Genomic DNA, 12659 nt, shown 5'->3' on the forward strand with positions numbered 1-12659 from the left:
GATTTTGGTATGCAATAAACCACAAGCTAACTCACAACACAGACTAAGTTCTTGAAGTCAGCTTGAGAGAGTTTACTAACACACTCCCGTAAATCCTTAGAAAAAACCACCAAACTCCTAGTCCAGTAGCATTCCTGAATCTATTTATTGCCACTGATTAATGAATCAAATGGGACAGTTATCTTGAGACATAAAAAATAACTACTGAAGATTCAAAGGAAGTCAAGAAAACAATTTTCTCACTGGCTACACACTTAAAAACGCAGCCACTTGTCTCAGACCACAAGAAGTCACACATCAAAATACACTTGAAGCCATAGTGATGCCTCAGAAAAACATGTTGTTTTTGAGAGTTACTAAACACTGATCCTGCCATTACCAGCAAGAAGCTGTGGTGGTTTTCTTACCCAAGAGAAAGTGACACCTGAATATCAGGAAATTCTGAAGATGCTATCGGTAAGACTAAATTACACCTGCGTGTGTGGTGTAATTGCATCATCAATATACAGTGAAAGGAAAATTCTTCAACCTTGACATCAATGTCCACACCTGCTAAAATAAATTATTTTAACCTTTCCTCTCGTTAATTCCAACAATTAGAGCGGTGGTTTTGGGGTTCAAAAGCAAAACAAAACCATCACTTTTACAGGAGAACCAGCCTCCATTGGGGCTCCTCACTGAACCACACAGTGCTTGGTGCTTCTGAATCGCTGGCAACACAAGTTTCTACATTTTTGTATTTCTGGCAAGCTCCTATTTCAGAGGCTGATAAGATCATCCCATAAACAGATCTAATTAACTCAACGCTTTCAGTTTCATCCCCAAAAACTGGAAGAATGACTTACCTGGGTCTCGACTGCTGTACGGCCATCCTGAGGCAGGTAAAATGGGCAGCACAGGAGAATTTGCCCTGCTGTCATCCTCCACTTGCTGCGTAATATGTCTCACAGTTTCTTTGTTTTTCCTGTTCTTCCTGCGGCCCGTGGGCTGCCAGCCATCCCCCACTCCTTGCTCTGAGAACCCACTCTGTATTGCACTATCCTTGGCAGAGTGCAGCTCACCCCCTCCGTAGTGGGACGGTGACACCTGCTCCTCTTTGATACGCAAAGACCCATAGCCCATGTCACTAGCCCAGAGAGACTGGGACGAAATGTCTTCGTGGCTGTCTGGTTTTGGTTCTTGATCCTCTTTCCCATAACTACTCCCTCCCTCATGGCAGCTGGCAATGGCTGAGTCCCCGGAGGAGTTTGCTGGGCTGGTTCTGCGAGCCAGCCAGGGGGATATACTCCTGCCAGCCACGACTGCCGAAATCAGAGCGTCCGTGCTGCTGCTGGAAGGGGCTCCCAGCTCATAATCAACGAGGTCCTCCGAGGCATCAGACTTGATGCTTATGTCCAGAGCTGCTTTGATGAAGTTGTGACAGGCCTGCACGATGTCTGTCATCTGCAGGTAGCTGGCAGCCGACATCACCTCGATGACGTTCCTGCTGGTCAGCGCCAGGTGTGCGGAGTACATGAAGTCAATGATTGCCTTAAAGCCCTGGGCGGTGACGATGTCCAGGTGGGTGACTGTGGCCTGGTCCGAGGTTTTCTGCACCTGGCAGTAGAGGGTTTTGAAGTAGCGGCTGCTCCCCAGGAGGACGTTTTTGTGAGCCTTGAAGATCTTGCCCTCCACGATGATGCAGACGTCGCAGAGGATCCCGTGCTGCCTCTGCTCGTTCAGCTCCCGCAGCAGGTGACGGTAGTGGGAAGCAATTTCCATATCTTCCTTTCGGTTATTCATTTGGAGATCTTTATGTTTCCTCTTCCACAAGTCCTGCAGGGGGAAGGAAATGACAGGATTACAGAATCCAAGACAAGGCTGAGACAAACCCCAGGTTGCACCAAAAGAAGCAACAGGTTCATCTGGGAAGAGTGCCACAACTACAGCTACTGCCTGCAATGCCTCCACATTCTTTACAAAATGCACCTTACTTTGGCCAGACTTCAAATAATTTACATTAAAAAGGACTAGATTTGAAGCCAATCCTCCAATGGCTCATAACATCCCAGAGCAAATGTTTCTTTAAATTACTACAAACTTGTAAAAAAACCCATCTGAAGTAACCGGAGAACAACAGCTGTCAGTTTTTACTGTGAATTTGTTGAAGTTTGGTTTTGAAAGAGATACTGCACTTGAAACCATGCTCAGATGCCCACAGCCTACTGAGGGGCACACTGTAACATATTCTCCTTGAGGGAACAAGTGTTGTGTAGCACACAGAGGAGCTGAAATCCTCAAACAGCAAGAGCCAATTGAACCCAGCATTTTCCTTGTTATACTCCCGTGGAGGGCCTATAAAATAGTTTAAAAGTCACAAGAGCAACAAGCAAATCCAAGAAAAGTTTTAAGTCCCCACCCAAACTAAATGGGCAATAGATCACAACTACGAAATTAATGTTATTTGAAGCTCAACTATTTACAAGCAATCTTTGCAATAAACATGTTATTTCCTTGCTTTACATCTCCAAGTTTACCCCGCAGCCACCCTCAGATACCGAGTAGAGAACTTCTCATGATCACATAAAGAAAGGATCCTTATGACCAATATAAAGCTGAGAAAAATTCACAGGGCATTTGATCACCTTTCAGAATTTGGCAGTATTATCCAAAATAAAAGGCGAGCTGGTGCCAGCAGCAAGGTATCTTCTAAGTGATGCTCCAGATTCTCCTCCTCTTACACCCCAAAACAGAAAAAAAGGTCCTAAATGTTAACAGTAATCAGCAGTGCAAGGATTTTCAGATTGATTTTTTTCCAGTTACTATCTTTGCAACTCAATATTTGCCTTTGATTCCACAGCTTTACAAATCCTTTGGCATTCAATTCTGCCATTTTCTTTAGCTTATACCACTTTTTCTGGAACTTACTATCTAGATTTATCTACCATGGAACAGTGGTTTAATGGTCCAACTACTTAAGAGCAGCAAGGTGAAGGATATCTTACTCCTTTCTCTCAGAAGCTTAAAATTTGTTCCAATATAAAAAGCCCCAACTGTAGATTTGATACGAGGATCCACATGTCAGCAAACAACTGTAAAATTGGACCCAGTTCCAAATGTTATTATGTGCAGGCACACTCATCAGAAGCCTGGATTTAGGCTACTGGTTGTTACTCATAAAAACAAAACCTCTGAGGTCGTACAGCCTTAAAGCACACATGGTTCAGGGTTAGCACTGGCATTAAGGAGGATGTTTCCAGCCTGGAGCACCTTTCTAACATCCACAGAGCTCACACGCAAAATCCAGTCCCATCTGCTCAAACTGGCTCGCAGCAGTGGGCAGCACAGCCGTGATTCAGGAAGTTTCCTTGGCACATTCAAGTGTGTTTCCTGGGCTGTGGAACACAGACCCACAAGGACCCTGCCCCCTTCCCCTACCCTGTGCTATTATTAGCATTGGCAGGAGCAAAATAGCTGCAGTTTAGTCACTGTGGGCTAGGAAAGCACCTCCCAGCCCACAGAACATCCGTGAGGTGGGACCTTCTCCTAGAGAGCCACCGGATGATTCAAAAGTTCAAGTTATGCAAGACTGCTCCAAGCTCCTCCAGTTCTGCAAGGATGGAGCTGCCTCTCTGCAGCCCCAAAAATCCTAATTTGCAAGGCCAGCAAATGATCATCGAGAAATGCTTGCTTCCCTCTAGAGAGGAGAGACCTTCCTGCAACACCAGCAGGCTGAATTGTGTTCATCCCCCTCAAAGCATGCAGCTTTTCTGCAGAATTAAGCACAGAATGCACAGAGAAACCAATCTCTCTCTTTTTTTTTTTTTTATTGAACTGAAAGAGGTCAATACCAGTGCAGCTGCACACACCTATTTACCACAGAAATCTGCCCAGAGACCTCAAACCAAATCCTCACCCAGACACCACCTCTGTCTCAAATAAACAAAATAAATCGATGAAAATCAAACCAAGAATCAGGGTTGGGGAGTATGGAAAGAAAAATAAATTAATTTTCAGGTGTTTGGCCTGAAAAGGTTGTGATGGCAGCAGCCAGCACAGCATCTCTCTAATCCAGGCTCTGGAGGTGGCTGCCAGCACTTCCCAACAGCTCCATGTTGGAAAGAACCACCTCTTAAGGCAGAGTGACAGTTCAGTTTTGTCTTTATTCCAGAAACCACTACTGCATCTACTTTTAGGAGCTGAAGAGTCAGCTTAGTCCCCTTAGGAAATATGAGTTGCCACATAGGATAAAGGGAGTTGTCCATCACCAGTCGTGTCTCCAACAACTGCCATATCCACACAATTCAGGGGAAGATGTAAGAAAACCTCAGAGCCCACAATGAGGTAAGGGTCAGAATGTTCTGGATATGGCATTTCCTCTCACTGTTCCTTCATGGATATTAAAATACACATTCCAAGACACCAGCTCCCTGGAACTGTGGGGAGGAAGGGCAGGAAATCTCCTGCAAGGATAATTTTCTCTTCCTCAATTTCATACAGATTAGCATCACAGTATTTGTCAATGTCTCCACTTGCTCTTGTGAATTTATGGCACAACATTTTTCCTTCTTCAACTGGAAATATTCTTCAGCTGGAAATTGTATTAGTTCCTTGAGATTTTATTTCTTTGCTATCTCATACATTTATTCAGTTTAGTTCATTGGGTCAGGTCCCCCCTCCTGATAACAGTCCACTCCAGATACATCTTGTCCTTTTGTAAGCTGCCTGTGGCAGAAATACAGAATTTAAAATATGTCTCTTGCTACTTTTGGTTTAGACTGGAGCAGTTTGAGGTTCAGGCATTGAGATGGGTGGATGGAGCTCTCGCTCATCTCTTTAGGAAACAGAAGATAAGGTCAGAGAAAAGATATCAGAGAATTTTTACTAAACACAAAGACATAAAAATCTCTGCAAGACTCCTTTCTGACCACTGAGGTGGGCACATTACAGCACCTTCAAGCAAGCAGTGAGGTGGATACTCCTGTGTTCAGTGAAATCAATAAAATGTAATGGTTTCCAAATCAGGAATTATTACTGGAGATGTCTTGATCTTCCTCTGCCACAAGGTCTGCTCCCTCACACCCATCACTCCACATCCAACATCTGTCACAGCATTGTACCTTTTAAACAAGAGGTCTTTAGGGGAGAAAATTAAATATGCCTCAAATTCAGAGGAATTAATTAGTTTTCTGTCTACCCATGTCAAACCAGAACATCCGTTTAATGTCAAGGATCACTAGGGAATTAATCCAAGTTAAATTTAAGGCAATTTGCTAGTAGTTAAAAATTCAGGAAGCTTTAAAACCCTGTTCTTGTGTTCCAATTTCATATGCTGTTTTGTGGCTTGTTGATGGCTTGTTTTTCCTTTTTTTTTTTTTTTTTCCTTTCACTGGTAAGAATATTTATTTCCACTTAAAAAATGTTGTGGAAAGATTTCTTCAGAAAAGCTGTACCCTTCAAATTTCTGTAGAAGCACAGTGAAGACGGAACAAACTGGAGATTTCTTAGAAACAGACCTCAGAGATTAATGATGGATTTTTTGGTTTATCTCAGGTCTTTTTAGTACATGAAGGCTTTAAAAGTTGACCATCTATCAGGATTCTTTAGGCCACATGGCCACAACACAGCTTTCCAGGAAGCCAACGAACCAGGAAAGCTCAGCTGAGGATTTCCCACTAAATAAAATTGTAGCAGATCAGGCTTTCTTCATAAGCCAGTCTACAGGCAGTACAGTAATTCAAGTCTATTACTTCTCCAAAAAGAACAAAACAAAACAAAAAACAAAACAAAACAAAAAAAAAAAAAAAAAAAAAAAAAAAAAAACAACAAAAAAAAAAGTCCCAAACCATTGCACCTAACAACAAAAAGAACACAAAGTGAGCAGATTGAAGAGTCACTTTCATGCAAACTTCTGTCAAGATACAGGCTTGCTTTTATTTCTCATGTCAGAAAACCCTGGTCTTGAAGTAAGCATTAATAATTGATACAATCTTTAAGCCTAGCTAGAGTGAACCTATGAAAGAGGTTTATTTTGCACTGTCATTACAGTTATTTCAACATGAAAACAGCACCTGATGGCACAGTAAGAGTCTAAATCACTCTTCACTTCCCATTGGGAAGGTTTCAAGAAGAGTAAATATTTATTTATTGGCAAATTTCTCAGGCTAGGAATGAGTCTTCTAACCAAAATCTTAACATCACTAAAATTAGGGGGCACAATTTTTTTGCATCTAAATCTCAGTGTATTACTTGAATTTTGACAGAAAGTCATAGATGAGAAATGAATTGCACACAAAACCCTCTACAGAGCAATCCCCTGGGAAATAGTGGGGACAAAAATAAACTTCCTTCCCTCAGAAAGAAAACAGGGAAAAAAAAAAAAAAGGCTTGAAGGTTTTTGGGGAGGGGAGGGTTTGCCGTTGTTAGGATTTGTTTGTTGGTTGTTTACTTTTTCTTTTCTGAGAATGTAAGTGAACTGAAGATTTAAACTACATGGCACTTCATCTGTATCAATTTTCTCAGCATGTTTAATACCAAGGACCAAAGGTAAAGAGCACCAAAATGCTCACTAGTGCACTCCTCCACCACTCTGCTCCCTAGAGAAAACATGCCAACTGGAATTTCACCAAAAATGTGCTGTTTCCTCCCCCCTCTCCCTTCAGAGAAAAGTAAAAACAGATTAAGGAAGAACTCCACTCCAATGCTTTATTACACAAAAACCCAACAAACACACCCCACTTCTCTGCTTCCCCTGTGTCCTGTCCATGTTTCCACTCCCAAGACATTCCAACATTTTTAAAATTCCTCTGCAAAGGAGCTCTGTAAGGTGATATTGAGCTTGAAATGCTTCCTTGCACAACAAGACACAGTGTGCATGCAAGTTTCACTTTTATCCAGTTAAAGACAACAGAAAAGCACAGGATTCCTACTCTCCATCTGCCCTGTGCTGAAAAGAATGGAGAATAAAACCCCTTAGGAGCTGAAAAGGACAGTAGAGGAGAGAAAAAGAAGCCTCAGAATCCTCATGGATGGTAACTCTCTGCAAAGACACTGCTCAGGAGCTTTACAAGCACAAATCTCCACAACAGCAGTGTTTTCTCACATTTGAGGAACAACAGCACACAATTCTGAAAGAGCTTTAATTTCTTTATACTATATAACACCAAATTATATTCATATGATTAGCTTTGTCCAAAATAGATAGAAGTAACAGCTTACAAAAATTAACAGTGGCCAAAAAAGAAACTCCTTTTACCCTACTCTGATTCCCAAAACCAATCATTTGTTTTTTTAAGTTGGTCATTCCAACCACAACTCTGAACTGGGGGAGAAAGAGGCAGATGTTTGCAAATAGACCAAACCAGACCCTTGAGCCAGAGGGGTCACTCAGAGCTCAGGCTTTCATGCAAAGTACCCTTTCTCCCTGATGAGCAGGGATGGGAACATTTAATTGCAGCCCAACAGTGCATGTTCAGCCTCGTGGGCTGGGACTCACAGGAAGAAAATAAAAGTTTCACCATTCATCTTGAGAAGAACCATGGAAGTACAGCAAGGGCAGGGATTTGGGAAGCATATGATTTTCAGTAAACTTAAAGAAAAATACTAATTCCATTTTCATTACCAAATTTGATAGCCCCACTGAATTGTCAGTGATTGCAGGGCAAAAAGAGCCCCGAGTCCCTACACAAATTTATTAACCTTGGTCTGATCAGGATTCCATAACATTTCTCCAACTTCAAGCCAATGTTGCCCCATCACAGAGAGCATTAAATCAACATCTCTGTTTAGAATCTGTAGCAGATACAATCCAGAAAGTCCACGAGTTCAAACAGCAGAGTAGAACACTGCACACTTCCAGCATCTCACCATACCATTAAAGCTTTGTTTCCACAGTCCAAACAAGAACCACAAGGAAAATCTAACTCCACAGCACAACCTAAAATAGCAGGGAGTCATCATTAAACATTTCACTCTACTCCAAAACTTTAAACCAGAGACTTGGCTGTGGCCTTTCACTTGTCAAACTATCCCCCTGGTTATGGCTCAGCCAATGTGCAGGAGCTGGACAGCATAAAAGGGCAACCAAAAGAAAAATCCATTTATTAACCTTCATTAGCTCTGCCAGCACATGAAGGTTTTCAAGAGAAAACCAGAACTGAAAATGAGAGGTAAGTGAAAATTGCCATCCTCCACATTTTGGGAGGAGGGTAATTAGAATTCAAAATTTAGAAACTGTAAAGTTAAAAATTTTAGGGAGGAAAAAAGAAAAGACCAGATATGCATATTTGGCTATATTGTTATTAAAAGTGACAAGTGATTTTAACTGATTTAGTTAATGAAAACATGTAAACTGCAATACTGAAGAAACAAACAAAGAAAATCCAAGACAATTACTTCTTACCAGTAACAAACTGGGTTCCAGGTCTAGTGTTTCTCCTACAACAGCTGAGGACATCAACAGCCCCAGGGCAGCACAGGTAGTGCCCTGATTGTGACCTTCTGACAGCACTGGTGTGAACTCTTGTAGGAGAAAGACAGAACTATGACAAAAAACAAAACCAGAACAAATTATTAGCAATAAACTAACAGTGAAATATTTTGAAGTCCTTTCCCTCCAAACTCACTGTTATGACATCCTTACTTGTGACTTAATAAAGTTCAAAAAAAGTCAACTCCAAGCATATCAATACATTGAAAGTAATTAAAGCCTGGCTACCACTTTGTAATAATGTAAACAAGAGTTACTTCTTAAAGGTATGGGAACAAAAAGGTCTAATTTTAGCTACTAAAACTTCAATCAGACCCTTGAACAACAGGGTTTCCTGTTTGGGAGCTTTTCAAAACATTCTCACTTTAATGACTCTTTAAAGAGACTCACCTTATCTGACCTATAAAATACTCAGCTTTAAAAGCTACCAGTACAGCTCCTGAAGGAAATTTGCAGTGGAACACTCAGGAGAATTTACTCTTGAAATGTTTAGTTGCCAGTTTCTAGTGGCTGACACCATTCTGGGTTAAGAGACCAAACAATCTCAAGATTTGTAAAGTTTTGTGTAAAATACAGATATTTAGGTATAGTAAGACACATTTACAGACAGGCTCCTCAGAGCAAACCTGAGTGTTTATGGTTACAAGGTAAAAGGAGTAGGAATAGTTCACCTACACAGACAAGGCTTTTGTCTGTGAGGACACATCCACTAAAGCTATCATCTTATACATCTATTTTTCTTGTATAAAACAAACTTTATTTTCTTCAGAACAGCATATACACCACACCGGCAACATTTAACTTACAATCTAACACTTCTGAGTCTACTTTATTCAAAATTTTATATTGTTAGCCATAATAAAGTCCTTTTTGATCTCTGCATTTCAACACATAGATTAGCTCTCTTAATGAAAATAAGCTATAAATTAATACTGGTGATTTCAAGACTGACCTTCTGTAGTAACAGATTGTGAAAGGAAACATCAGAAGAGAAAAGTTAAGAAAGCTTTTCCAACACAAATTAATGCCATTATAGAAGGTGAAATAAAATATCTAATAAACAAACAAAGTAATAAGGAAAACCCAAGCATTCTTATGGCAAACAGCAGAACTGAAAATCTTGAAAACAAATATGACCCAGTTGAAGCAAACACCAGTGACTTTGTTCTCTCTTTCTGTTCTGGACTGCCAAGTCTTGCCTTTCTCTAGTTCTGATTGCTTCTCCATAGCAATTGTTTTGGCGAGCTCTTTTTAGTGCTGTTATTTGGACAGTTAAGAAAAAATAAAGTGGTGAAGTGAGGGAGACAGACCAACCCAGACACAGGGGAAATTACTTTGTTAGCAAAGTGTAACAAGGTGTATGTATTGCTACTTAGACTTGGGGCTATTCCTGTTAAAACTCTCACTTACCCCTGTCCCAGAGCACAAAAAGAGCCAGAACAGATTGGTAAAAATGGCAAAGCTGAGCCCTGCACTTTTTCTTCTTTGCTTGGAGCTGTGCACCTGCTTCCCTCTTGTGATCAAACAGATGAGAACCGAGTGACCGTGATGGATGGAGACACCTCTGCCACGAGCAAGGAGCAGAACAGCCAGAGGTATTTCTCCAACTTTTGCAGATGACCAAGATTTCTAAATGAGCCCTTGTTATAATTGTTAAGTCAAGCTTTATGAAGAAGTGCCAGCCCTCATAACGATGTTCTCTCCAGGTCCCCTTTCTCTTTCCTATACCACATGACAAAAATATCTTTGAAATGCTGAGAACTTACCGATACTTGAAAGTGTTTCCTGTCAGCAAAAATAAACCTTGCAGTGTTTCACAGCTGGACAGTGCATGTTTCAATGAAGAGAGGAGAATGGTCTCTGGTAAGAAGCTCCAGAAGGTTCATCAGATGGCCTGTGTTTGGGAACAGAAAGAATAGGAGGCAAAAATTAAAATCCAAATTTTAACTCAATACAAAGCCCTTCAGTGTCACATAATTACAAACAATGTTTGAAATAACTGCACATTTACAACACTCTTTGCCATTTTAACAAGAAACATTCTGATATATTCCTATAATTAATCACGCAGGAAAAATTATTTAGCCCTTGTGTTAATGTCAAGAAAGAATTTAACATACCAGTATTAAGACTGTTAACAACTCCTGACTATGCTTTCAGAAGTGCTTTGAAAGTGTCACTCTAAAAAACCAGCAGTTTACAAAAGGATTTTTAAAAACTTAACAACATTGTTTCAGTTGACATGTAAGTTTCAGTTAATGTTTCTGTGACCTCTGCCACCCACACGCTTTAAATGGGGTTGGAATTAATCTCAACCCATGGTTATAGTGATTCCCCTCCAAACCAAAATATTTGCCTAAGGTTACACAAAAATCATGTGTCCATGTTGCGTGAAAGGAAGAGATTTGAGTTTTATTCCCATCCAGCTCGACTGAATCAGAGTCTTCAAAAGCCAGCATGACCCCTAAATTTTAACCACCAAGCAGCATCTACAAAACTACTGAGAAAAGCACTTTGCTTATCTTGCAAACATTAAAAAAACTTAAAAAAAACCCAAACAAACAACCTAAACACAAAAATGAAGATGTAAATAACTAACAGAAGCTTTACTTTCCATGCCTGTAAAAGCCATGCAGCCTGAAATCCAATATTCCAGTGGGTACCAAGTTGCTATTCCCACAGGATGCACCTTTGCAACAGGGCACAGGTGGCTGCGCCCAGTTCCAGCTGCTCTCTTGCAGAAATATTTCCACTGCACTTGGATTTCCTCTGCATTTCCCTTATTCATTTCCCCATAACTTCCAACTCTGTCCATCTGCCTGTCTCCCCATCCTGGTACAGTAACACTTGCTCAAATCATTCCCCTATTTTTGATCTCTGTTCTTTCTCATCTGCTTGCAGCAGGAGAACAACAGACCCAGCACTACTCATGTCATGGACCCTGTAGAACACAGCAAGAACTTGGCAGAACTGGTACAGGGTACCAGGCTTGAGAAGTCTAGTGACATCAAAAAAAAAAAAAAAAAAAAGAATTTAGCTATAGATATATCTGTTACTCTAGCAGCAAAGATTAAAAAACAACCTGAAAAAAAATTCAGATGCCTGTGGCTCATATGACACTTACCTGTCCAAGTGCCATTAGATCTCCTTAAGACCTCCTACAAGATCTTAAGCTATTACTTTAAAAAGTCACAAAAGAAATCTAAGCAAAAAAACTCTGCCCTTGTGCATCTATTAGTCAAAAAAAAACAACATAAAAAGTACCTTAAAAAAAAAGAGGATTAGAGAACTGTAAACTTATCACACTGGGAATTGCCCTGAAGAATGGTTTCCCCCAAACTTTCTCATTGGTTTTTGGCTTTTTAATTAGGGGATCTTTGCCAAAGTTCCCAAACTCAATACATAAAAAGGGAAGGAGCCAAAGGAGGAAGAATCATGAGGTGATTTTTAAAAAGAAGAAAAGCATGGGTAAAAACCAAGAGAAAGATCACCTAAAAGACAGAAAAGACACACAAGGAGTCACAAATAATCTAAGAGTAAAATAATCAACCAGTGTAAAACTAAAGATAACATATGAAGGGCTCTGAGAACAACCTAATTCTGTCTGTGTAATTCATGGTGCAAGCCCTCCGTGCCTTGGGTAAAGATCCTGGTTTACTTTTTAGCACAAATCTCATAATCCAGATTTGATCAACTACTACTAAAAAAAAAAAAAAGGGGGGGGGGGGAGAGCAAAGCCAAGAAGGACACATTGGTAACAAGAAGGAAGTCAAAAAGCTCATTTTATATTTAGCCACCACCTCATTCTCCAACCTTATAGAAGCAGGACTGTTAAGAGCAACTGGGCCCTGACTACTTCATTTAATGGCACTTAAATTAGTTGGGTTTGGATATTTTAAGCACTTAATGTCCAATACAGACCATTGATTCTTCTGTTTCATGGCATGATCTGAGCACTAGTCAGGAAGATATTTCCTCAGATGCTCTATCAGTGCAAAAGGTGCAAATTTTGTTTAACCCTTTCCTCTAAGAGAGCGATCCAAAGCCCTGAAATATCAGCTTTCTGCAGAGCCCTTCTCCATGGGGTGAGAAATACCAGGAAGCAAACTCACTTGGATGGAATAAGCAGTTTGTTCAACATATGGCAAGAAATAATTAGGAAAGATAACTAGGTATTTCAATATACAGAGGT

The 12659-nt window shown here is 40.5% G+C and overlaps 1 protein-coding gene across 8 annotated transcripts in view; it reads right to left on the bottom strand.

The window, feature by feature from the left end:
- The window catches only part of ZBTB46 (zinc finger and BTB domain containing 46), a 47653-nt gene that overhangs the window by 30261 nt on the left and 4733 nt on the right, over nucleotides 1–12659 (bottom strand). For 6 of the 8 annotated variants that reach the window (XM_053958447.1, XM_053958445.1, XM_053958446.1 and 3 more), the window contains 3 exons: nucleotides 10234–10361; nucleotides 8381–8519; nucleotides 846–1815 (listed from right to left, as the gene is read on the bottom strand). In XM_053958447.1, the coding sequence (XP_053814422.1) occupies nucleotides 846–1815; nucleotides 8381–8434 (1024 nt within the window). In that variant the 5' untranslated portion in view covers nucleotides 8435–8519; nucleotides 10234–10361. Of the gene's footprint in view, nucleotides 1–845; nucleotides 1816–2624; nucleotides 2716–8380; nucleotides 8520–10233; nucleotides 10362–12659 lie in introns of all 8 variants that reach the window. The other 2 variants (XM_053958448.1, XM_053958450.1) reach the window with 2 other exon arrangements.

Source organism: Vidua chalybeata, chromosome 17 (genome assembly GCF_026979565.1).
Source record: "Vidua chalybeata isolate OUT-0048 chromosome 17, bVidCha1 merged haplotype, whole genome shotgun sequence".
NCBI classification, from domain to species: Eukaryota; Metazoa; Chordata; class Aves; order Passeriformes; family Viduidae; genus Vidua; species Vidua chalybeata.